Source organism: Desmodus rotundus, chromosome 4 (assembly GCF_022682495.2).
Source record: "Desmodus rotundus isolate HL8 chromosome 4, HLdesRot8A.1, whole genome shotgun sequence".
Taxonomy (NCBI): domain Eukaryota; kingdom Metazoa; phylum Chordata; class Mammalia; order Chiroptera; family Phyllostomidae; genus Desmodus; species Desmodus rotundus.
The window spans coordinates 55,366,505-55,390,653 of record NC_071390.1 but is presented as its reverse complement, the minus strand read 5'-3'; the positions used below and the strand labels follow the sequence as shown (position 1 = coordinate 55,390,653).

Genomic DNA, 24,149 nt, shown 5'->3' with positions numbered 1-24,149 from the left:
CATTTCCTATACTGTGCTTTACATCCCCATGGCTCATCTGTAACTATCTATTTGTACTTAATCCCCTCACCTCCTCACCTATTCCCTCACAACCCCTCCTATCTGACAACCATCAAAACACTCTCCTATCCATGATTCTGTCTCTGTTCTTCTTCTTTGCTTAGTTTGTTTTTTAGATTCAATTGTTGATATATTTGTATTTTTTGCCATTTTATTGTTCATAGTTTTGCCTTCTTTTTCTTAAATAAGTCCCTTTAACATTTCATATAATAATGGCTTGGTGATGATGAACTCCTTTAGTTTTTTCTCCTCTGGGAAGCTCTTTATCTTCCCTTTGATTCTTTGGTTCGCAGGCCGGTGCTCAATCCACTGAGCCACACCAGCCAGGGCCTTGCCCTTTGATTCTAAATGATAGCTTTGCTGGGTACAACAATCTTGGCTGTAGGTCCCCACTTTTCATGACTTTGAATATTTCTTGCCAGTCCCTTCTAGCCTGCAGTGTTTCTTTTGAGAAATCGCCTGACAGTCTTATGGTAACTCTCCTGCTTTTCTCTTGCTGCTTTTAAGATTCTCTGTCTTTAACTTTTGACATTTTAATTATGATATGTCTTGGAGTGGACCTCTTTGCATACATTTTACTTGGGACTCTCTGTGCTTCCTGGACTTGCATGTCTATTTCTTTCACCAAAATTAAGGAAGTTTTCTTTCATTATTTTTTCAAATAGATTTCCAATTTCTTTCTCTTCTCCTTCTGGCATCCCTATGATGCAAATGTTGGACCTTTTGAAGTTGTCTCAGGGACTGTTTACACTACACTTACTTTTTTTGTATTCTTTTTTCTTCTTGTTGTTCTGATTGGTTGCTTTTTGATGCCTTATGCTCCACATCATTGATTTCATTCTTGGCTTCATCTACTCTACTGTTGTTTCCCTGTAAATTGTTCTTTATCTCAATTAGTGTATCCTTCATTTCTGACAGGATCTTTTCTATGCTGTTGAGGTCCTCACTAGGTTCCTTGAGCAACCTTATAACCAATGTTTTGAACTCTGCATCTGATAGATTGCTTATCTCCATTTCATTTAGCTCTTTTTCTGGAGTTCTGATCTGTTCTTTCACTTGAGCCATGTTTCTTTGTCTCCTCATTTTGGCATGCTCCCTGTGTTTGTTTCTATGTATTGGGTAGAGCTGCCTTGACTTTGTGTCGTGGTAGTGTGGCCAAATGCAGTAGGTGTTCTGTAGGGTCCAGGGGCACTGCTTCCCCTATCACCCAAGCTAGGTATTTGAGGTGTGCCCTTCATGTGGGCTGAGTACACCTTCCTCTTGTAGTTGAGCCTTGGTTGCTGTTGGCAGATCAATGGGAGTGATTTACCCAGGCCTATTAACTCCAAGGATTGGTTGTGACTGCTTACCACTAACTTCCACCCTCTGTGGAGGATCAGCTGGTCAGGGGCAGGGTGGTGTTACTCCTGTGTGGTTTATAGCTGTCCACTCTGTGTGCTGGTCTTGAGGTTTCCCAGGTGGTGCAGACCAAGGTCAGCTACCACCTGTGTTTTTCCTGGGGCCACCCTGCCTGAGCTAAAATGCAATCTGAGATAGCTTCTTCTTGTTCTTGGCTTGGAGATTCCCAGATGAAGCCAAGCTGTGAATCTAAGCTGGCTGCTACTAATGCCTGACTTGGGGCTCACTGAGGCCAGCTGTTGCTTGTTTGAGAGGATTTAGAAAGTTGTGAAACATAAGCCAAGACCAGCCATTCATATGGAAAAGCAGTGGGTGGTTCTATAAGTTGGGTGGGGTAGAGCCTCTGGGGATCTCCAAGGCAGCTTAAACATTAGCCAGGTTGATGGAGTCTCAGATATGGCAGCAGCTTGCCAGCTCTGTGGGGGGAGGGTTTAAAAAAAATGACAGTGGCCTCTGCTTACCTTGATGCCAGACACTTCAGTTTCTCCTTGTATACCACTGGTGCCTTTCAAGCTGCTACCCCAGCACTGGAACTCAGAGAGAGTGAGTCTGAGTACATGAGTGTATGTGTGGGTTCTTTAAGAGGAACTGGTTGGGGCTCCAGAAGGTTCTTCCACTCACTCAATCCCTGCTGGTTTTTTTAGCCAGAAGTTGTGGGGACTTATCTTCCTGGCATTGGAAGCCTGGGCCGTGGTGCCTGGTGTGGGCCTGGGACTCCTTGCTCCCAGGATTTCCCTCCCAAATTTTTATCCACTGCATGTGAGTGAGGGATCAACCCATTCCGCACCTGCACCTGTCCTACCAGTCTGGATGGATGCGGTTTCTTTAATTCCATAGTTGTCAGATTTCCATTCACCTCGATTTCTGATGGTTCTGAGTGATGGTGGTTCTATATTTCAGTTGTAATTTTGATGTGGTTGTACAAAGAGGTCAGCCATGTCTGTCTGTGCCGCTTTCTTGACCAGAAGTCCCTGGGTTATTTTTTAAAAATCCATTCTACATATCTCTATTAAAGGGTGTGTTAGATTATCTATAATGTAATTATTGGTATATTTGGATTTAGGTGTAATATTTTGTTAATTTGTTTTCTATTTCCTCTGTTTTAGTTCTCCCCTTTTTGGTTATTTTGAACATTTTTAGTATTTCATTTTTTCCATCATGTTTATTATATGTCTTCATATAGTCTTTTAACTGACTGCCTTTGGGATTGTAATGTACTTATTTAATTTCTCAAGTCTATTTAGATCAAAAATTTACATCTTTTCAAGTAGCATAGAGACCTTACCAACCTACAGGTCTCTTTACCCTTTGCTTTTTTTTTTTGTTGGTTTTCACTGTGTTATGCATTATTACATATGCATACACTGAAAACCCCATTAGACAATATTATAACTTTTGCTTTCAACCATCAAATATATTTTTAAAGAACTCAACAGAAGTATAGTATTTTATATTTTATCCTGGTATTTCCCATTTCTGTTGTTCTGTCTTCATTCCTGATGTTCCAACTTCCCCTTTGGTATCATTTCCATTCTGTCTGAACAATTTTTTTTTTTTAGAAATTCCTTTAGAGCAGTCTTCTTGTAACAAATACTATTTCCCTTCATTTGAGAATGTCTTTATTTCTCCGTTTTTCCTGAAGCACATTTTGGTGGGTTGACAAATCTTTTTGTTTCAGTGTTTTAAAATTGTTGTTTTACTTCCTTCTTGCTTTCATTGTTTCTGATGAGAAATCCATAGTCATTTGAATTGTTGTTAACCTATAAGTAATGAGTCATTTTTCTCTGGTTGCTTTCAATACTTTCTTTTTGTCTTTAGTTTTCTGTCATCTGATTATTTGAGCATTATTTCTTTGGGTTTATTCTGTTAGGGCTGAGTGAGTTTCTTGAACATCTAGATGTGTCTTTGATGGAATTTGGGAAATTTTCATTCTTTGTTTCTTCAAATGTTTATTCTGTGTTGTACTCTTTCTGCTCTTTTTCTGGGTTTTCTATAACACAAATGCTGGGCCTTTAAAAACAATACATATATATACACATACACCACAGGACCCTAAGGCTCTATGTATTTCTTGAACCTTCTCTCTCTTGTTCAAATTGCACAATTTATGTTGACCTAAATATAAGTTTGTTGATTTTTTTCCTCTGTCATCTTCATTCCATTATTGAGCCCATCTAGATTGTGTGTTAGTTATTGTACTTTTCAATTCTAGAATTTCTATATGGCTCTTTTTATCTTGTTTCTATCTTTTAATTCTTTATAAAAAGTGGCCTTGGTAAATTATTGGAACATTTTTGTAATAGCAGCTTTAAGGTCCTTATCAGATAATTCTAATACCTGTGCCATTTAGGCATGGGATGCAAGTTGAGATTTTTCTGGTTATTCATGTGCCAAGTAATTTTTTATTGTATCCTGGACATCTTGATTATTTTATGATGCAACTCTGAATCTTGTAAAAATCTTACAAAAATGTTGATACTTTTATTTTGGCATAAAACTTACCTGCTTGATTTTAGGCTGCAAGTTCTGACCAGGGAGGCTGTTGCCTCTAAGGCACTGCCATTATTGTCATGTCCTGTTAGCATTTTAACAATCATTCTCTTTGGGATGAGATTAAGGTAACTCACCTTTACGTCACAGGCTAATAATGTGGCAAGCTGCTTTACAGTGGAACCCAGCATATCTCCTGGTAGAACAAAATGAGGTGGCTGTTTCAACTTCAAACTCATTTGGCTGATTTAGAGAAACTTTGGGACACCAGTAAAGTGACACTGAGATCAATTTAGGTATCCATCTGCCATCTTGAAAAATGGCATGAAATAAAACCTTTCAACTGGGTATAACTCTTGTAGTTTTTATCCTTAACTGCCACATGTATTTCATGGTAACAAGAGTGATGCAGTCCCACTGATAAGGGTTTCAAGTTCAGAGAAACACAGGTGCCCTGCCTCGACACTGTGCTTTGTACTCATGAGGGGATGGGGAGTAGGATGGAAGTGGATGGTATTAATTGACATGTGAGTGAGAGATATCATCGCTTCCTCCCTTTTCTCCATGCTGTGTCAGTAGGTAGGGTCTGCCCACTGAGAAGTAACATATATCTCTGACCTTGGTTTGCAAAAGCTCTTTTGCTGTCAGTCTGACAATAGAGGTCTGTATTTAATCCTAGGCTTCATATTTACGGCATTGCTTTTAGGACAATGGATTTATTCAGTTTCTCTTTTTTCTAGACTGACAAAATAAGTATCATTTCTTAAGGCGTTTCTGTTGATTTCTTGTTTTAGCTAAACTTTGGTAGTGAGATGGCCATTTCCTTCAGTGGTTGGGCATTTTTTCTTCTTGGATTGTCCAGTGAGGAAAGAACAAGTGAACATGGAATAGCTGGTGCTCTTTTGAGAATGCAGATTAGGTATTAGACCTGGTCACCCAAAGATCTTGAAAGGTATTTCCCTATCCAGATACACCCCTGGACCACTGTGCTATCCAAATTTGCCTGCACAGCCCACACCCTCCCTGTCCTCCCTCCCTTGTAAAGTGTGAGGACAGTTGTGTAGCTGTGCAGTGGGCCAAGGAATGGGGAAGGAGAAGAGTTGTAAAACTCTGATGTAGGACATGATTTGCTGTAAGACCTTGGACTGACCACTCAACCTTTCTGAGTTTCATATTCCTCCACTATAAAAAGTGGAAGGGCCTAGAGGATTGTTGGAGACATTATCAGCGTGTGAATGCACCTAACCCCCTTCTTCCTTCTTAGGAGTCAGTGGTACTGTTTGGGTTTCTATTTGTTATGAGACTTGGGACTGGGTTCGAATTAGGTCACTAATGGGAGAAGTAAGAGGGATGAACCTAGTATAATCCTATGCTCTAGGGCGGTATAAAAACATCCCTCCCTATATTGCTTAAAATTTTGTGTTGCCAACATTTTTGTAAATGACTAATGTTGGGGGAGGTCCCTGGAACACTTTATGGTGAGATAGAGTTAGCAGAATTTTCTGCTTGAATCCATATTTTTAGGGCAGCAGCATTGTTCATCAGCCTAAATGACACTGGTTTCTTCAACTCCTTCAACTCTCTGTCAAACACCCAGCTCCCACCTTGTGGGCTTTCTAGGTTTTATCTGCATGTACAAGTGAAGGCTGGGTGCATCTGTCTGGCTTTTCCCAGGCCTCAGCAGTGAATGGAGATGCTCTGACTATTCTTTCTGATATGTAAGGAAAGTCCACCTAGCAGTGCAGCCTTGCCCAGGAGAGCCCTGTGGTGCAGGGATTGGAAGGAGGGCCGTGTGCTGGAATGAGTTACCTGTGGGGAGCTCAGAGAGGTAGAAACCTCCTGGGTCCTGCCTGGAGGATGAGACTTGTTCATGGGACCAGTGAAAATAGGGCCATAGAGGCCTCTTCCTGCCCAAACAGGATCATCATAAATCCTTTTTTCTCCTCATCTTATACCAACTGCAAGATGAGGGCCAGACTGGCAGTTTTCTGGGGATACCGAACTTTTACGAGTACTAAACTGTTCCTAGAAATGCAACAAAAAGGAGAAAAGTGTGCCCTCAGAACTCTTCTCAGGAGGCATAAGTGTGGTGGGAAGGGAGGCTTTGGTGAACTCTTTGGGGTAGGAGGGATGGGATCCCTTCTCCTATGAAGCATGCTCAGGGGACCATAGATACTTTCTAACTTGCCTTTTAAAAAGGATGAACCCACATAACCACAGGCTTTTCTTTCGATGTGGCAGTGTGTAAAATTGGGGCCTGGTCTGAACTGTTGAGGGCAGTAGAGGCTGAGAGCTGTTACCTGTGGTCATTCTCCTCTCTTATCTTCCTACCTAGCGCTCCGCCTCTCCTCCAAATACAAGTTGAACAAGTATTTTTAAAAAATATGTTTGAATAAACTCCAATTTATTATCATGCCTATCATATGGACTCAGGATGTTCCAGGTATAAAAATCAGTCTGGGAGATGAGGCAGGAAACAAGGAGCAAAGCCATTTGCTAGGAAGGAGGATGAGAGATAAGGTATAGAGAGTCCCCAGTTGAGGGATATGGGCAAGAGTCAAGTGCAGGACCCAGCAGGAGTTAATCCAGTCTACCCATCAGGACCGTGCTGGCCCGGGGCTCCTTTCAGAAAGCCAAGCTGAATCTTCCAACATCATCTTCAAGTTGCTGTCCACACGTGACCCTTCTTCTATTTTGGGAGACCATCATTTCCTCCAAATCCTAACCTATCTTTTATCATCATATGTATTCTGAGTGAGCTTGCTGGCCACAAGAAAAGGCAGAGGGTAGGGAGGACCTCCAAAGAGCACTGCTTTCTTTTGGGGACAAACTCAAGGTGCTTTGTTTTTCTCTTCAGAGGATCATTTGATAATCAGTGATGTTCCAGGCTTTTATAGCAGCAGCTAAACAATAAGAAGTGATGAGTCACAAGCCCAGCATCTAACTGGCCTGTGTTCCTTTATGTGAGCAGTGGAGATGTCTTCATTATCGCTATCACCGACATCACCATCATTACCATCATCCTCACCACCATCATCATCATCATCATCACCACCAGCATCATTGCTCATCACTTAAAATGATATCTGATATTTTCAGAGCATCTAGAGAGTGCACACTCAATAAATGCCATTTTTTAGTCTGATTAAACAACAAGAGCACTTGACACCTGGCACTGCTTTAAGCACTTTACATGCATCACATCATTTCACCTGCCTTCCTAGGAGGTAGGTACTACTGGTGCTCTCATTTTGCAGGTGAGGGGATGGAGGCTTAATACAGTTTGGCCCAGGGATACTCAGTGAGGCTTGGGTTTGAACCCAAAATCTGAATGTGCTGTGGTACTTCCGACATTACTACTGCACTAAGGATCATGGTCCCCCTTAAAAGGAAACTGCTAGACCCAGCTAAATACCTTAGCAATTTATAGGCTGCCCACTTTCAATTTCTGAACCAAATGTCTTTTTGATGAGGCCTACAATCTACTCTAGGAAGCAGCAGAGGGGAATTTCTGAAGTCATTTCTAACTTCCTGTGAAAATATTCTCTGACTGGCAAGAGATTTCCCAGATAACAATGAATACACAATAAAGCGGGTGCCTCTGCCTTGGATACCTGGCTCACAAATAACCCATTTGGCTTCCCAATCACCCTGATACCTAAAGCTAGCAGAATTTATGCCCCCGGCTGGAATGGCTCTGTTCAGCCAGAAAGTGAAAGTTTATGGCCGAACCTCTTGCTCTGAAATGAAATCTAGTCTCTTTGGCTCGCCTTTATTAGGCTGTATTGTACACGGATAGGAGACATAAGTATTCAGAATCTGCTGTCACTAAAACAGGACTGAGTTGGCAAGCACTTTTGTCCTCATACTCAACACTGTGTCCTAAAATGGGAAAGTTGAATAAAATTAGGGATACAAATCAGGGCCATTTTCTGAAACTTCATTTTTAATTGAATTAAATATAGCCACACTGTTGTTCTCTCTTTATACAGCCTACATTGAAATGGGGACTAAGCTACCACTGGGGTCATTGGATCAATGGAGAGAGACTAAGCAGATAAATCTGGATCCTTGAAATATTGTTTTGACTAATTACCACAGCAACCCAAACACTTGGATACCCATCTTGTACTTAATTAGCTACAAGCTTTCTCTGTAACTGCTCCAGTATTTAGTGATGCTCATGGAAAACTTTCTTTTTCATCTCTAACTCAAATCCTTTGGCTGTGATTGATTCTCCTTAATCTTTGGCCCATAAAGGCATGATGGAGAAAACTTGTTCTCTGTTCTTCACTGTCTTTGGGAATAGGTCCTTGTTACTCACTATGTTTGGGCAGATCAGTATTGTCTGGGAGCTTGTCAGAAATGCAGTTTTAGACCCCACCCCAGGACCATGGCATCAAAAACTGCATTTTTCTGAGACCCTTGAGGGATTCACATGCACCCAGGACTCAGAGCCTCAGAAGATTTTGTTATGTAAGCCCTCAGATGTGCCCACTGGGGAGAAATTATCTGGGGAGTCAACATCATTGGATGCAGTGGGATTCTCACCGAATGTCTAAAATGCTGAAGATTCTGCAAAGGCATAGCTCTTCTAGTGGTTTGTCTCATCACAAGCAAGCTCATAATTCTTGATTCAAATGCTTTTCTAATATCTTTGATCTTCTCCCAGTTCTAAATATGTAAATAAATAACCAACCAACCATTGTTTTTGGCCTCAGTTTTAGACTTTAGAAGTAATGAAATTGCCAAATATAGTCTTTGAAGAGCTCAGTCACTTTGCTGTTGCATTGTTGTTTGATTCCACTGTTGATGCATTGGAACCATTGGAATCTAAAAAGTGAGAGCAAGGAGAAGACAGAGGGTGAAGTCCCATGAGGAAGTTGTAAGAAAAGGGAGCTCCTTTCTGCAGGGATGGCAATGGGACTACTGGCTAGCTGGAGCAAGGACTTTAGTTAGATTGTTGGTGATGCACCAGTTCCTACGTGTCTCTTCTTCCCAATCCAAGCCTTCATGTTATTGGATTTTGAATTAAGAAAATCATCAGCGACTTGCTAAGTAGCCCAAGATGTTCTGGGATGACAAAATTTCCCAGAAAAATATTGCTCATAAGGAGAAGTTTTCTGGGAAGTTTAAAAAGGACCCAATTATACATGCTCCCTATTTGATCCCAAGACAGAAGAATTTTTCAGCATTTGGAGGCAGAATGGGTTCATCTCATCTCATCCCAACACTAAATGCTATGAGGATGTCAGTGCTTACTTGTGATTAGATGCCTGGGAAAGTGGTGTTTGTTACTTTGTGTCTTTCTCCAGCTTCATCTTCCTTAGTTCAGTTCAACAAATACTAATTAAGCACCTCTTATGATGTGTGGATCATCTCATTCAGCCCTGCCAGCGTTGCTGGAGTTGGGTGTGGTTAATGCTCCCACGCAGGCAGGCAGAGCACATCCCGCTGGGGAAATGCAGGAAGGCCTCACCAGTGAGGTGGCACACAATGTGAACTTCCAGGAAGAGCTGGATTTTGACAACTGAAAATGGACACAGAGATCTATTTCTAGCACTCCCCATCTCCACCAGCTGCTCCTTAAAATCGAGGGTTCTGGTACTAAGTACCATGTTCCCCCCTTAGAGATTTACAATTCCTATTAATGTGTTAAATACTCTAATTGTCCCCCCAAATCTCATCTGGCTTTGTTAAGTCCAGTGCTTTCCAGATTTGTTTTACCCATTCATCAAATATTATTGAGCTACTACTAGGATCCACACACTGTTCCAGGTACTGGGGATTCAAATAAAAGTTTTTGCCTTCAAAATGGTCTCCAGTGTAATGGAGGAGACCCTGGAGCCCCCTTCTCACTCCCTTATGTTCAAGTTGATGGCTATTAGTAGCTTCCATTGAGCTTACTTCAGAGAATCTTAGTTGAGAGTGATTCTGCTTTACTGACACTTGGGGGTAATATGGGAAGGAAGGTTTGTGAGACAGAGTGTGACCAGCACAACCAATGGAGCAGGCCTTGGATATGTCCTGTGGCCTGTTTGCTGCCCATCCACCAAGAGAGAAGTAAGAACAGGAAAGTAAGTGTTTTGAAACTTTTAAAGCAATTGACAGATTGATTTTATATCCGTTGAATCTCATGTACTTTGCGCATTCTCATCTTTTCATTTCTTTATCTTTTTTTCCTGTTTTGGAATTCATTTCTGTTAAGAGTTTGCTGAAGTTTGAGTTGGCAAGAAAGTGGGTATTAGAAATAAGACTAAAACCCTGGCCTCTCACCTCAAATGGGTTGAGAAGCTCTGTTCTGGAAAGTCCTGTATGCTGGGGGCCAAACTGTCCTCGTGAGGATTGCTCAGCAGCTGGCTGAGAACATTGGGCACTTCCTGCTCACTCTGCCCCGATTAGAATTATTCTAGGCATATTTTAAGAAACTTATTATTTGAAGCACAAATAAAGATGTTCTTAACTATTAGCAAGATTGTAAAACCAAAGTCCTATTTGAATAGATAGTAAACAGGCCAATCTTTGTAAAGGTCTGACATCTGTTAAGCATAAATACCTTTGCTACATTGAAGAAAAAAAAATAAGGAGAGAGTAGAAAAACCCTCTATTTGAAAAAAATTGAAAAAAATGGATGGGGAGAAAGGCATAAAACTGTAATTGAATAACAATAAAAATTTAAAAAAGTACCAATTTCCTGCCACATACATAACACTCTTAAATGATTTCTAAGTAATTCTTTTTAAAAGTCCTTATGTTTCTCTTTCTGCTAACCCTTCTTTTCCCCAATCCCTCTGACACTGTCTGTCTTCAGAATTAATTTGGGCTGGGGTATCATAGTGGGAAAATGCCATATACTCTGATGCTTTGGTAGTGTGATCTGTTAATCTCTCTCTAAAAACCTCATATAGGCTGATTTTTTGAAAATATTTTATTTACTTATTTTTAGAGAGAGGGGAAGGGAGAGAGAAAGGGAGAGAAACATCGATGTGAGAGAGAAACATTGGCTGCCTCTCTCACACCTCCAACTAGGGATCTGGCTCACAAACGAGGCATGTGCCCTGACTGGGAATCGAACTGGCAACATTTTGGTTTGCGGGTTGGCACTCAATCCATCAGCTAGGACTGATTTTATTTTTTCATACTGTCTGATGGAAGGAATCTTATTTGATAGTCTGCAGCCCACTAGTCTGGAAATAAGAGATTTGGCCCAAGTCCACCTTGAAATTTATCTCTAGAGCTGTTTATTTATTTATTCATTCAGTGCTGAAGCAACCAGTTATCTGGCATTCCATCAAATTCCAAATAATTTTTTAAGAACTGACATTGTCCTGAAGCCTTTGGAAAAAGTGGAGATCCTTTCATCCTATTCTCACTGGATAATGCAATCTGAAATAGGCTATGATTGTGGGATGCCAAATGGTTATGGAGTCCCTGTAGTGCAGTGCTGCTCTCAGAAGGGCAGCCGACCTGAGTCCACATCCTAGAAGTACAGCATTGATGGGCAATTTGGTACAAGAAAGAATTATATTCTGAAAAGGTGCAAGGTACCATCCGTTCCCCATCTCTTCTACATCTTGCCTTTGGTTTCAACTGTTTCACCAATTTCCTCCACCCCAGAAGGCTGTGGAGTGAGGCATTCTCCCTGTGAGGACCTAAGCTAGCAAGATTCGGGCATTCTGTTTTGTAACTCTTTGAGTTGATTTTAGGGTCTGTGATCATACTGAAGAATGTTGAGGCTAGGAAGGGAGAAAGAAGGAGATAGCCCCATGCCCGTGGATAAAAACTGGGGCACGATTGTTAACATGGGAACTTAGAAGGAAACAAAGGAGGAGAGAACACAGGAAGCCCGATGATAAAGTCTCCTCAACACTCAGTTGTCCTAACATCATTCCCTCCAGTAAGGGATCCTTAGGTGCAACATGAGCTTGGAGGTTCCCCAGTGACAGAGCGTGCAGTTGAAGGCTGGGCATGAGTGACCCCACTCAAGCTTAGTCACCAGCTCACACACGTACCAGCCTAGAGCCTGTGGATGTTGATTCCAGGTTTGTAATTATTGTCAAGGGCTTGACACATTGTGCAGGCTCTCTTTTTTTGTAAGAATGAATATGGTTTTATGGGGTCTGAGATACTGTGGCCAGTTCATGTTACCACAGTGTTTTAGACTGCCACTATAAAGAGCAGTGGCCAGTGTGCTGTATAATTTATATGTACCAAATATCCATTCACATGTGGCTAATGAATTCTTTTAAGTACTGTTATGATTTAAAACTGTGAATGATTTAGAGGAAGAATATTAACTGAGAATCCAGATAGTTTTTTTAAAACAATTATAAATGTAAAAATGACCTGCTATTAGACTAGGGAGCTTCCAACTCCCTGTTTTGGGCAATGCTAGTGTGTTGGGCATGAGTGACCCCACTCAGCTCTTCTTATTGCAGCTATTAAAATAATGGTCATTGGTTTTTATAATTTCCTTCCAGTTCATTATTTTTGATGTGCACAATATAACATATATTTGGATTAAAACAGTGTACTTGTTTTCAATTAAATAAGGATTGGTACACGATAATCTTTGGAATTATTTACATGACTCTGGAGGTATGGATAGACTTTTCCAAAATTATTTGGCTGCAATCAACACGATTATTCTGACTCATTGCTGGGAACAGAAACCACAGTGGTTGTAACGTAGCCCAGCCAGGATGGTTGATTTTTCACATTCACCGGGCTGTTAGCATTAGGGAAACATAGTTTCACTCTAATCAGAGAAAACATAAAATATAAAAGGTGTCATTACCAAACAGTCATTAGTAACACATGCAGAATTGGAATCAAGAGGGTGTTACTTCCCCCAGAGCCAAGGCTGATGGTTCCAGTTGGAATGTACCTTTGATGATGGAGCCACCGGCCCATAGAGTGGTATACAGCATTTACTTGGGGGGCTTGAACTAGACTGGGTGAAAAATTAGATAATGAAGGGGAGTAAATAAGCCCATGAGAAGAGTAGATGAGCCGGCCCAGTGGCACAATTCCTTTTTCTCCCTGAGGATTCTGTGAGTAGTTGATGCGCATCACCTGTGCATCTCTGTGAGGCGCTTTTCTGAAGCAGCTGGAGTTTGATGTGACAGTCAAAGGAGAAATTGCTGCCTCAGGAAATGCTTTGCCTTTGACTGATTGCTGAATGGCTGGCAAATTAATTTGGGCACCTTTCCCTAAGTCATTTTGGTCCCATTCCTTCATTTTTCTGCTGGGAAGTGTGTATTCACATTACAGTTAAAAATACGTTGACAACACAAATGTGGAGAATAGCATGTACTATTTTAGGAAAGAAGCTGTAGGCTGAGATGGTTCCATTTTATAGAATAGAAATGATGCCATCATGCTCTGAGAGGAGGCCTGAAGTCTTTTTCAGCTTGACTCAAAGTCTGTGTTACTCCTCCTGACCTCTCCTCAAGTCATGGGCTCCAGGGTTTAGGGTTTTGAGTCTCTGAGGATCTTCTGATCCAATATTTCACCCTTGGGTACTTATATACAGCAAACCTTTCCTGTCCCCGCCCCCTGAATTTTATTATCACTACTTCTATATGTTTACCCCTCATCTTTAGCAAGAGGTAATCAGTAGGTGATTAAGAACATAAACTCTGAATCTTGTCTGTACCACTCATTGGCTTTGTGACCTTCAGTGGGTTCCTTAACCTCTCTGTGCCTCAGTTTTGTCATCTGTTAAGACAGCACATCAGTGACCATATCTTGCTCCACCCTCTCTAGATCTCTTTGTACACTGTCATTTTCTCCATGTCAAGCAGTGTTTTAAACTGAACGTACTTTACACTTAATTTTTCCTTTTCTAAGAATGCATTTCATTACTGCTGACAAAGGTAAAAGGAATGTGCACTTTTGATTTTGCTTTTCCAAAATGAGTCAAAGATACCATGCTTGAGACATAGAAAGGGAAGCCTGCATGAGGAGTTATCATTTAAACAAACCCATGCCTCTGGCTGAAGACCGAGGTTCTGTTGCCTGAGCTGGTGACACACCGCAGTGCCATCAGGCTGGGTGCTCGCTCCCTGACTCTGCTGATGTGACTGGCCTGGTGCTGTCCTAGTTCTGTCACAACTTGTCATTCTTGCCCTTCAGGATTAAAGCATCTCTGCAGAAATCAATTACTGATTCTTATGCTCTTATGTTGTGCATATGTTTTTAATTAAATTTAATTGTGATAAGTATATAGAACATAAAATTTACCATCTTATCATTTTTAAGTGTTTTTTGGTTGTTTCTTTTGTGTGTGTGGAACATTTATCGGAAACTGAAGAACATGTTGACTTATCTTTATGGAAACAGTGTTAAAGATGCGGACATCTTAAAGGGTTATGACAGCAGATTTAAACTCCTCAGCATTTCTACAGTCCATTCAATGCTACCACATCTAGCATTGTAGACACAGTCTGAGAGTCTGCATACGTATGTGGAAGAAGCATTTTGCTTTCCAGGAAAGTTCAGTACATTTTTTTCCCCAGCATTTGACTTTTGATTCTCAAGCATTTCAAATCAGTCACAAAGGCAAACTTGCAGGAAAAGAAATGTGGGAAAAAATCAGCAAAAGTCAGATGTATCTGGTCAGATAAATCATAACCATATATATCTGGTGCATTTTCTGGCAAAGAGAAAAATATGGGGAAATAAATACCAGTTTAAGTAGGATTTGATAAGTAACTAGAACAGGTTCTAAGATACACAATATGTTCAATAAATATTTACTGAATGAATAAACCAGTGAAATAATTTTTGCTAAGTTCAAAACAAACACAAATAATACAGTTATTCTCCAAAAAATCTATTTATTTAAAAAGGGATGGGGAGAAAAGGCATACAACTGTAATTGAATAACAATAAAAATTTTAAAAAATTAAAAATAAAAAAAGTTTAGTGATTAACTTACAATAAAATTTGGTCTAAAGAGTAGTTCTATTAGGAAATAGAGGCATGAAAACACTGACCATAAAACTAAAAGAGCCATTTTAAAGCCACATTAATTGAGAAATACAACCAATAGTAAAAAAGAATTGTAATAAAGATTCGTATTTTCATTATTTTTGAAAATCAAGTGTAATATTTAAATTAGCAACATAGGGAACACATTATAAAATGAATGTCTCTGCTCAAAGAATAGGCTGAAATCTTACACTTCAAGAATACCATTTGTTCATAAAGCTTTACTATGCGGACTTATAATTGGTGATCCCTGACATAGTATCCTATTTACCAATAAAACAAATTATGACAATATAATGCCCAAAATGTTCCATATTTCAAATTATTTACTAATGCAGACTAGGCTTTCATGATACTAGTAGGAATTAATGACCTCTGCTTATAGAGGCCAGCATGTCTTTTATTTGGAAAAAGAAAAGTTGAAATTTTATGATGTGAGGAAATGAAGAAGTTCATGCTTAGGCTGAACACATTGCAGTTAATTTTTTGAGTCACACCGTTTAGCAGTAGAAATGTTTGAGTGCCTTTTTTTAAAGACCCCACTCTGGGGAAGACCAATTTGTAGATAAACAACCCATACCCAGCAGCATTGCATAGCTAATGTGGAATGTGTGGGAGCAGGTTAGAAGCAGCCCAAGCTAATGAGGTTAGCCAACATAATCTAATCACCCAGACTGTGCATGAAGCAGACAAATAGCATAGAGCCAGGGAGTATTCAATTTATTTCTAAATTATTTTTGGTTTTTGTATTTTAGAGTGTCACCAAGTAGAGAGTAGATGTGCATTTCCCACTGTTTCCAAGTCTATTTCAATTTCAAGAATTGTAATTCCCCTGCCAAATTACTGTTGAGCCATAGGCAAGATCCTTTTTAATTCAACATCAGCACAAAAGATTACTAAGACCCTCTTCCTGATGGCTAGGAAGCTCCCTCTCATCCTTCCCCCTTATCAAACCTCTGGTGGAAATGAACCTGAGGCAGAGCTCACAGATATCTGAGGACCACACAGGCCGGCCTGCCTACCATGGGAATTGGTGAAGTCCCCAAGCCCCAGGTGGGCTAGGCATTCTTGTTGTTATTCACTGTATGATTTTTAAAGATTGATTCCATTTTTTTGGAAAAATGAACCAGAGACATGGAAATAAAGAACAAACTGACAGTTATTAGAGGGGAGGGGGAAGGGGGATAATAAGGGAAATAAGGGGAAGGGTCAAGTCAAGGAAAAAGTATAAAGGACCCATGGACAAGGACAATGGGGGGTAGGATTGAATGTGGGAGAGGGGGTGGGAGGGCAGGGGAGAGTAATGGGGGAAAATGGGGACAACTTTAATTGAACAACAGTAAAAAATTAAAAAAAAATAAAGATCGATTCCAAGGTAAAAACCTTTTCAGAAATTCCTAGCATAAAGAAGATTGTTGGGAAAATCAGTTGAACTTGATTAATTACGGAAAAACCCTATGTTTTAATGAAAATCGGGGTAAGACCGCCCTCAAACTTCATTTTACTTCTTGTGATATTCAAGATGGGGTTGGGAAAAATTTTTTTTAAGTAGAAATAGATGTATTGTTTCATTGTAACATGAGGACTGCCCAGAAAAAGTCCAGCCATTGTTAATATAATGAGAACGGTTTGCACAACATCGTAATCTGGCAGCCAAGGAGAGTGGACTGGAATGCGCATGTGTGAACAATGATGACTTCACTGTACTAGTCAGTGGGGGCGGTAGATGCTGTTGAGTGAGCATGTGTACTGTGTGGGCATCTCATTCAAAATGACTGAGCAAATAGAGCAAAAAATCTGCATCCAATTTTGTGTTAAACTTGAACATTCTTCTGTGGAAACTATTTGAATGATTCATAAGGCTACAGCTATGGGCAACTGGTGACTGGCAGCTTCATCATGACAACACACCCGCTCATGTGTCACGTGTCATGCAGAGTTTGGTGAAACATCAAATCACCCAGGTGGCTCAGCCTCGCTTCATCCCAGATTTGGCACCATTTGACTTCTGCCTTTTCCAAAACTAAAATCACCTTTGAAAGGGGAGAGATTTCATACCATTGATGAGATTCAGGAAAATATCACTGGGTAGCTGCTGGTGATTGGGAGCAGTGTATGAAGTACCAAGGTGCCTACTTTGAAAGGGACTGAGGTGTCATTGTCCTATGTACAATGTTTCGTGTATCTTGTATCTTGTTTGATAAATGTCTGTTTTTCATATTACATGGCCAGATACCTTCTAGACAGAAAAAAATTTATATTCATTGTACAAGCCTTCAGACAATAGAGAAATCTATAAAGAAAAAGTGTCATTTTATATCTCAGACATAACAACTGTTAGCATTTTGGTATAAAGCTTTCTAGATTTTCCATGGCTTTACAAACATTCAGATAATTATAGGGTATTTAATAAAACAGGATCAGACTATACACACTATTTATTAATGTGCCTTTTAACATAATTTCTATATTAACATTTTCATCATAATTTTTAATTGCTTCTTTGTATTCCATTATATAAATGTATAAGCTGTGCTTTTCCCCTCAATTTTTCATGAATAGAAAGGATGTTCTTAAATATATGACTTTATGTACTTGTCTACTTGTTTCTTTGCTATCAGTACTTAAAAGTGGAATTGTGTAAGAGAGTATGGACTTCTGTAAATTTTTCTAACAATTATAAAATTGCTCTCCAAAAAAACTGCATCAATTTACCTGCTTGCCAATATTGCAGTGAGTATCCATGCCCCCACATCCTTGGAAGTCATACAGGTTTAAAAAGAAGTAGCCCTGAGTGGGTGGCTCAGATGGCTGGAGTGCTGTCCCACACACCAAAGAGTTGTGGGTTTGATACCAGGTCGGGGTTGTGTATTGGGGTGGAACAACAGATTGGTGTTTCTGTTTCTCGCATTGATATTTCTCTCTCTTGCTCTCTCTTCTCTCAAGTCAGTAAACACATCCTTGGGTGAGGCTTAAAAAAAAAAGAAGTGGTGCTTTAGAGGGGTTGTACTTCTAGCCTGTGAATTTAGGGTTGGGAAAAGCTTCAAGTGGATGATATGCTTGTGTTCCTGGTTGCTGATGAAGGTCACCATTACATAGCCAGTGTATTCATTTGTTTGCAAGATGGTAGAACTCGAGTTTTCCTTTCATAGCCTACTGTCATTATCTTAAACCCTCTTCCTGTTCTTCTCCTTTAGATTGAGGAAGACACATGGCAGAAATACTACTTGGAAGGAGTCTCAAATGAAATGTACACAGAATATCTCTCCAGTGCCTTCGTGGGTCTGTCTTTCCCTACTGTTTGTGAGTAAGTGACCATTGACCATATGGTCCTTGGCTGTCAGGGATATTTAATGTGCCCCTCACAGGAGAGACCCCTCACCTCTGCCCAACACAGTCGGGACACTTGAGAGTTACAGAGTGTGCCCTGTGTGCTCAGCCTTTCGTGATGAACTTAAGGTGGGTCCTGGCACGGTCTCTGCCTTGGGGATTTCTGCTGGCCCTCCTTTTCCTCCAGAATCTCAGGCTTGGATCCATAATTTGTACTAAATCCGGAGCTCACTTTTGCTGCATGTCTTGAATTTTGCTCCTATGATGTTGATGCATTTATGAAGGGAGCTGTGAACCCATGTCTCTCTGATTTTACTAGCAAATCTTGCTAGCCCCTTGATGAAAGGAATTTTAATGTCTCTTTCAATGAAGTCATATCATGGAGTTATCAGAGAAACCACTGTTCAAAGTGCATTCATGATTTGCTCAGGAAATGCAGAACCACATGAACCAGAAGGAGACCTTGAAAAAGTCCCTGACATGGACAACCGTGATGTAACAATAAGAAGACACAACTTCTTCCGACACTGGCTTAGCAGGGTGGATTTGAGCAAGGGCAGCCCCAGTTGGCCATAAACCCTCAAGGTAGAATAGGTGATCACCTAAGGGGTATGACCTCAGGAGTGTCAGGTGTCCTGGACCCCGAGAAACTTCCACCAGGACAATGCCTCAGCTTCCCCACTTAGAATCTCTGATAATGGTTTAAGTCAAACAGGGGCTTTGTTCCCTATGAAAACACAAACTCCCTTGGAATGCTGAAACATTCAGCCTGATCCATTGACACCTTAGCAAAGGATTTGAGAAATTCAGTCTCACTGATACCAACTGAGAAGCAGGGGAATCTGGGAAACCACCGGGCTGAGGAAGAAAAGCTGTTCCCTTGTGCTATCTGCTTGCCTAGAAACCGAACAGAACTTCTAGAAAGGAATGCCTAAAGAGGATGAACCTGGGGGCTCTTGGGTTCCCCTCACTCATAGTTTTCTGTTCTGTGCACTGTGGAGAGGGGACCGAGCACCTAGTAGCTTGGGGTTTATATGGAGATGCCTGCCAGTGAACACAGCAGGTGCACTCCGCCTGTCCCTGGGTCCAGATCTCAAGTGATACAAAACGGTTTGACTGTTTACTGAAATTTCTCACTCTGTCTCTAAGTGAAAGTTTAAATGCTAAATGGACTGGAAAAGTGAATAGGTAATTGATTCGGAAGAAGTTATTTTCTGAAAATGGATGCCCTATTGTAACTCCCATGTGTTTCTGTCTCTGAGAGCTATTCTCCTTCTGCCAAGAAAGAAGTTAGCTATTCAGAGGCACTGGGTCCTGGAACACAGAGTCTGCCCCTGGGGATTTTCTCCACCTTGGAGGTTGGCCCAGCTAGGATAGAAAGCTTGGGAGAATTCAGGACTTATATAAAAAAGCTGATTCTATAAAAAGGTGATTGTGGTCTCCTCTACCTAACAAAGGGGTGGTGAGGGCACCCAGCAGAGCCCTGAGGGCTCCTGTGGTGTTGGAGGCATTAGCAGGGAGTAAGTGAGGCCACCTCCCTTGGTTGTTGATTTCCCCTGGCTTGACCAGTGTTCGTGTCTATCATGGGTGCTCCCCTGGAAGTCTGCTTTCCCACTGCTTCTCTTCTGCTCCTGGGAACCAAATCAATGCATAGGAGTGTTAACCTATAAGGTTAGGATTGCTGCTGTCCCTAGAAGTTGCAACTGGGCAAATTTACCACAGGGTAAATTTAACTCACAAATTTGCCCTCCACGGTATTTCATTTCTTAACAGTTAGTTCCCAGTATTTCAAAATAGAGGTATTTCACATAAAGAATGGATTTCTGGCCTCTCCTGAAAATCTGAGGAGCCAACACAGGACTTGCATTTCTGGCGAATGCTAACTGGCTCCAGTTTGCTGTAAGGAAGGGCTTAGTGTAGCACTCCCTTCCCTTAAACCAGGCCAGACCAGCATGTCCAGCCTAGGCCTAGCTCTGTGGACACGTGAGCTTGCCAACTCTGGCACATAGGTTAGTGTGATACTCCACTGCCCTTCAGAGCCAGGTCAAGAGCTGGTCACTAGTGCTACTGTGATTGATTTTCAAGTTCAGAACATGTCCCAAGCAGGGCCAGATTCCTCAGACACACCTTGTTGTCAGAATTTAGTATTGGTTCAGTACAGCTTCCGGAATGCAATAAAACAAAACAACCTTCTGATGTGAATGAGAATGTGTGCAACTTAGTGCTGTTGCTCGTTTAACACAATGATACAGCAGAGGTAGAAATAATCAATAAAGAAAGGACATTTAATGAGATTTAGGAACATCCCAAAACATTGAAGCTCTCCTCAAGCATTTGATTATCTGGAGGCTTAATTATCTGTGTTTTCTACTTTAAATTAAAGAAAAGCCATAATTCAAAGTTACCAGCAGTTTAATGATAACACTCTTCAATTCAGGTTAATTAAAGCACAGCCGTAATTAGAGTGTAGTGTTGTATATCACTGGGCTGGCACATAAGTATTTTCATTACAGTAAGAATTGGCTATTTAATTTCAGAGTGACATAAAGGATGCCAAAATATATTTTAAGCTGCTTCATGTAGACAAAAAAGAATTGAGGAATATTCTGGGTATAATAAAGCACAGATAAAATATACAGATTTTCGGAGCAGTTTCTATAATTATGCACTGCATTAAAACAATAGGCAGCACGTAACATCTTAAAGCATAAAAGAAAGAAATTTGCTCTTCCCTTAGGCTAGCAGAAAGCCCCTCTGCAGGGTGGGGTCACAACACAGGAGAGTTGGTGTTATCTAAGAAGCTGAGAGAGTCATTCTGCGAAGACAAGTGGGCAGGATAAATTGGTGAAATTTGAGGTCTTTTCCCAAGAGAACAGAATGGGGGAGGATGAGAGGCAGGAGAAGCAGAAGCCACCCCCACCCCCAACCCAGTGCATGTTTTTTAAAAATTTCAGGTAGAGAGATGCTCTCTCTTGTCCTCGCGAGGTGCCCACTAGTGATGCACTTTGATTTCTTTACGTCAACTTTCTGGCTTCACTGCACTTCTTTCTGGAAGGATCAGCTTTGTTCCAAAAATAGTAGTTAATTTAGATAAAATGCAATATCATTTCTAAATATTTTGTTTATGTTTTATTATTTAATTGTAACAATTCTGTGATGTTTAGATTAGTGTCACTATCCCTGGTTTACCAACGGGGACACAGAGCTTGGGGCTCCTTCCGCAGCCACCCAGCAGACAAGTTACAGAACCAGCGTTCCGACGCTGGGCCTTCTGCAATTGGGAGCAGCTTGGAGTCACTGCTCAGTGAAGGTTGGCTAATTAACAGTCGCCTGGGGAGCTTATTAAATGGAGAGGTTTCTAGGCTACATCTTCAGATTTTAATATCTGGGGTAAGGCCCCCAAATTTGCATTTTTTGCAAAGTCAGGTGATTCTGATTCAAAGTTTGAGGACTGAGAACCCTTGTTGGCCCCACCCCTATGTACCATAGACTGGAATAACCTGTCTTATTCCTCACTGTGGACTCAGACACTGGAATGTGTTTCTCTCTGATTTTAGCCAAATCATGGATACGTGGGTTAGCTGCATCTTGCAAACTAAGATTTGGGCCTCTGTGTGAGCTTCCTTGCCATCATTCCTTCTCCATGTAGGGTATTCTGCAACATCCAGGGACATAGGAAGTGGCCTACCACAACAGGCAAACCACTGACTGCTTCCCACAACTCCCCACACCTAGTCCAGATCATTATATGAAAAAGACGTGGGCTGAGGAACCCGTTAATACTCTGGGTTATGTTTCCACCAGGGATCATAAAAGCAGTTTCAGGCTGGGAAGAACAGATAAATATTAAACGTGGAGAAGTCCAGAGGAAACAAAGAAGTTCGGCGTACAACACTCAATGCTACCTGTTGGCCTTGTTGGAGGTCCTGGTGGGCATATTCTCACCTTCCCTGGAATGCCGTAGGGTATTCCTTTTAAGGGCCAGCAACTTCTGAGCACTTCCCCTTGGTTTTGCATAGCTGGTGTGCCCCTGGGCCTGTGTGGCAGTAAGATCAAGGCAAAGGAGCATTGGGATCTGAAGGACAGGGTGCCACCCATGGTGCTCTGAGCACCGCAAAACCACCTGCTCTCTTGCCCTCCCACTCCCCACCTTCCTCAGCAGGTGACTTTGGAGGGTGCAGACAGCCAGCAGCAAGCCTGCAGGAAGCAAGGCTATGCTTCCTACTGAAGTGTCTTTCTCTTGAGCAGTTTTCATACTAGGATGCTGTGTGATGTCATGGGGTGTGAGCTGTGGAGTCTCAAAGGCCAGAGCTCATACCTCCAGACTGGACACTTGCTGGATATGTGATTTGGGACAAAGTATTTGATTTATGAATACCTGACCTTGGACTTGGTACTTAGCCCCAGCTTCCTTATCTCTGAAATAGGAATGACATTACTTATCTCTCAGAGCAGGCCAATGTCCTATTCCTCTCTTCCACTTCTCTGCATCCTCCCACTGGTCCATCCTGCCCCATAAATATGATGTAAGCACACAGGAAGAAAGAAATCCACTGTTGCATTTCAGGTTATAGTTACTTTCACTTTTTAGAAAATTTGGCCAACGGTCACCAGTCAGTCAGCTGAGCAGTTAGTTCATGAATGTGGGATGCTAGTGCCAGCGTACCAGGCATGGTGTCATCTCTAGAGGAACCCGCAGTTAGATTTGATCACATATATGCACAGTAAAAGATTAATAACAATACTTACAAATGCCAAGTAAAAGCTTCTGTTTCCCTCCAGCAGCTGCCTTCTGAGGGCTTGCTAAGGAAGATAATCCCCATTGTCAGGGAGAGCGGAGCACCTATTGATAAGTGTTTGCTCGATGGATATACACAGTGGAGTACAGATGCTGAGAGTTACAGGGAGACAAGGCTTCCTGTAGGATGGGGCTGACCAGGAGGCTCTTCCTGGAAGAGATGGCACTTGATGTGTGCCTTATAAGGAGGTTGGATTCAGAGAGAGAATAAGGAAGGGAGAGGGAATGCTAAGTGGCAGGGAAACAGGAGCCACACAGAACCACTCAGAACTCTCTCAACACCCCGGTCTCTTAGAGATTTTGCCATGAGAGCAAATTGGTCTCTACTTTAGATGGCAGGAGGAGACAAAGCAGGTATCTTTTGACGTGTGATATTTTCAGGGGGAATCAGCGATAATGTTTTTATCATGAGAACTAGCAAATATGAGGATATACACCCCTGCCTCCAGGTAGGAAAGTGAAGGCCTAGGGGAGAGGAGGGAGGTGGGGAAGGAAGGAGGCGCCAGAGGGAGCCACGGATTCACAGGTTCGGCCACAAGAACACCATGTTTCCAGTTCTGAATCTCACGGTGAGCCTATTAGTCATTCATTACTTACAAAATACAAAACCTTAATTATATCAGATTTTACAGCTCAGAGGGGATTAGGACAAAAGGTGTATTTAAAATATAGTGTGTCCCTCTCTGTCCCACTGCAGCTGGTGGAGCAGTTAAAATTCAGATTCGATGTGGAGAGTTTAATGCCCGAGCAACTTGGGGAACTGTGACAGATCTTTGGGGTGCTGATGGGCAGGAGTTCTGCCCTCAAGCCCAGGCTCCTGCGTGGATGCTTCTTTAGGCTGGTTTAAGACAGTTTGGGGGCGGGGGAGGATTCTTCATTTCCTTACTCACCTGCATTCAGGGTCCTAAACATTCAGAAAATCACACTGTTTTCCTGTGTTGTTTTGTGGGTAGATCTTTCCAGTGAGGCCTCTTGAGGAAACTTAAAATTGAAGGCTGCCCAGAGAAAACTGGGTCTCCTGCCCAGTGAAAACTGCAGCTAGTTTAACTTGAGCTCTGTGACATCATTAGTCTTTTGA

At 41.5% G+C, this 24,149-nt stretch overlaps 1 protein-coding gene across 16 annotated transcripts in view; it reads left to right on the top strand.

The window, feature by feature from the left end:
* KCNMA1 (potassium calcium-activated channel subfamily M alpha 1) overlaps window positions 1–24,149 on the top strand; it is a 720,350-nt gene that overhangs the window by 541,026 nt on the left and 155,175 nt on the right. For all 16 annotated transcript variants that reach the window (XM_053922057.2, XM_024561262.4, XM_071221238.1 and 13 more), the window contains one exon: window positions 18,141–18,250. In XM_053922057.2, coding sequence (XP_053778032.1) covers window positions 18,141–18,250 — 110 coding nt within the window. The remainder of the gene's footprint in view (window positions 1–18,140; window positions 18,251–24,149) is intronic.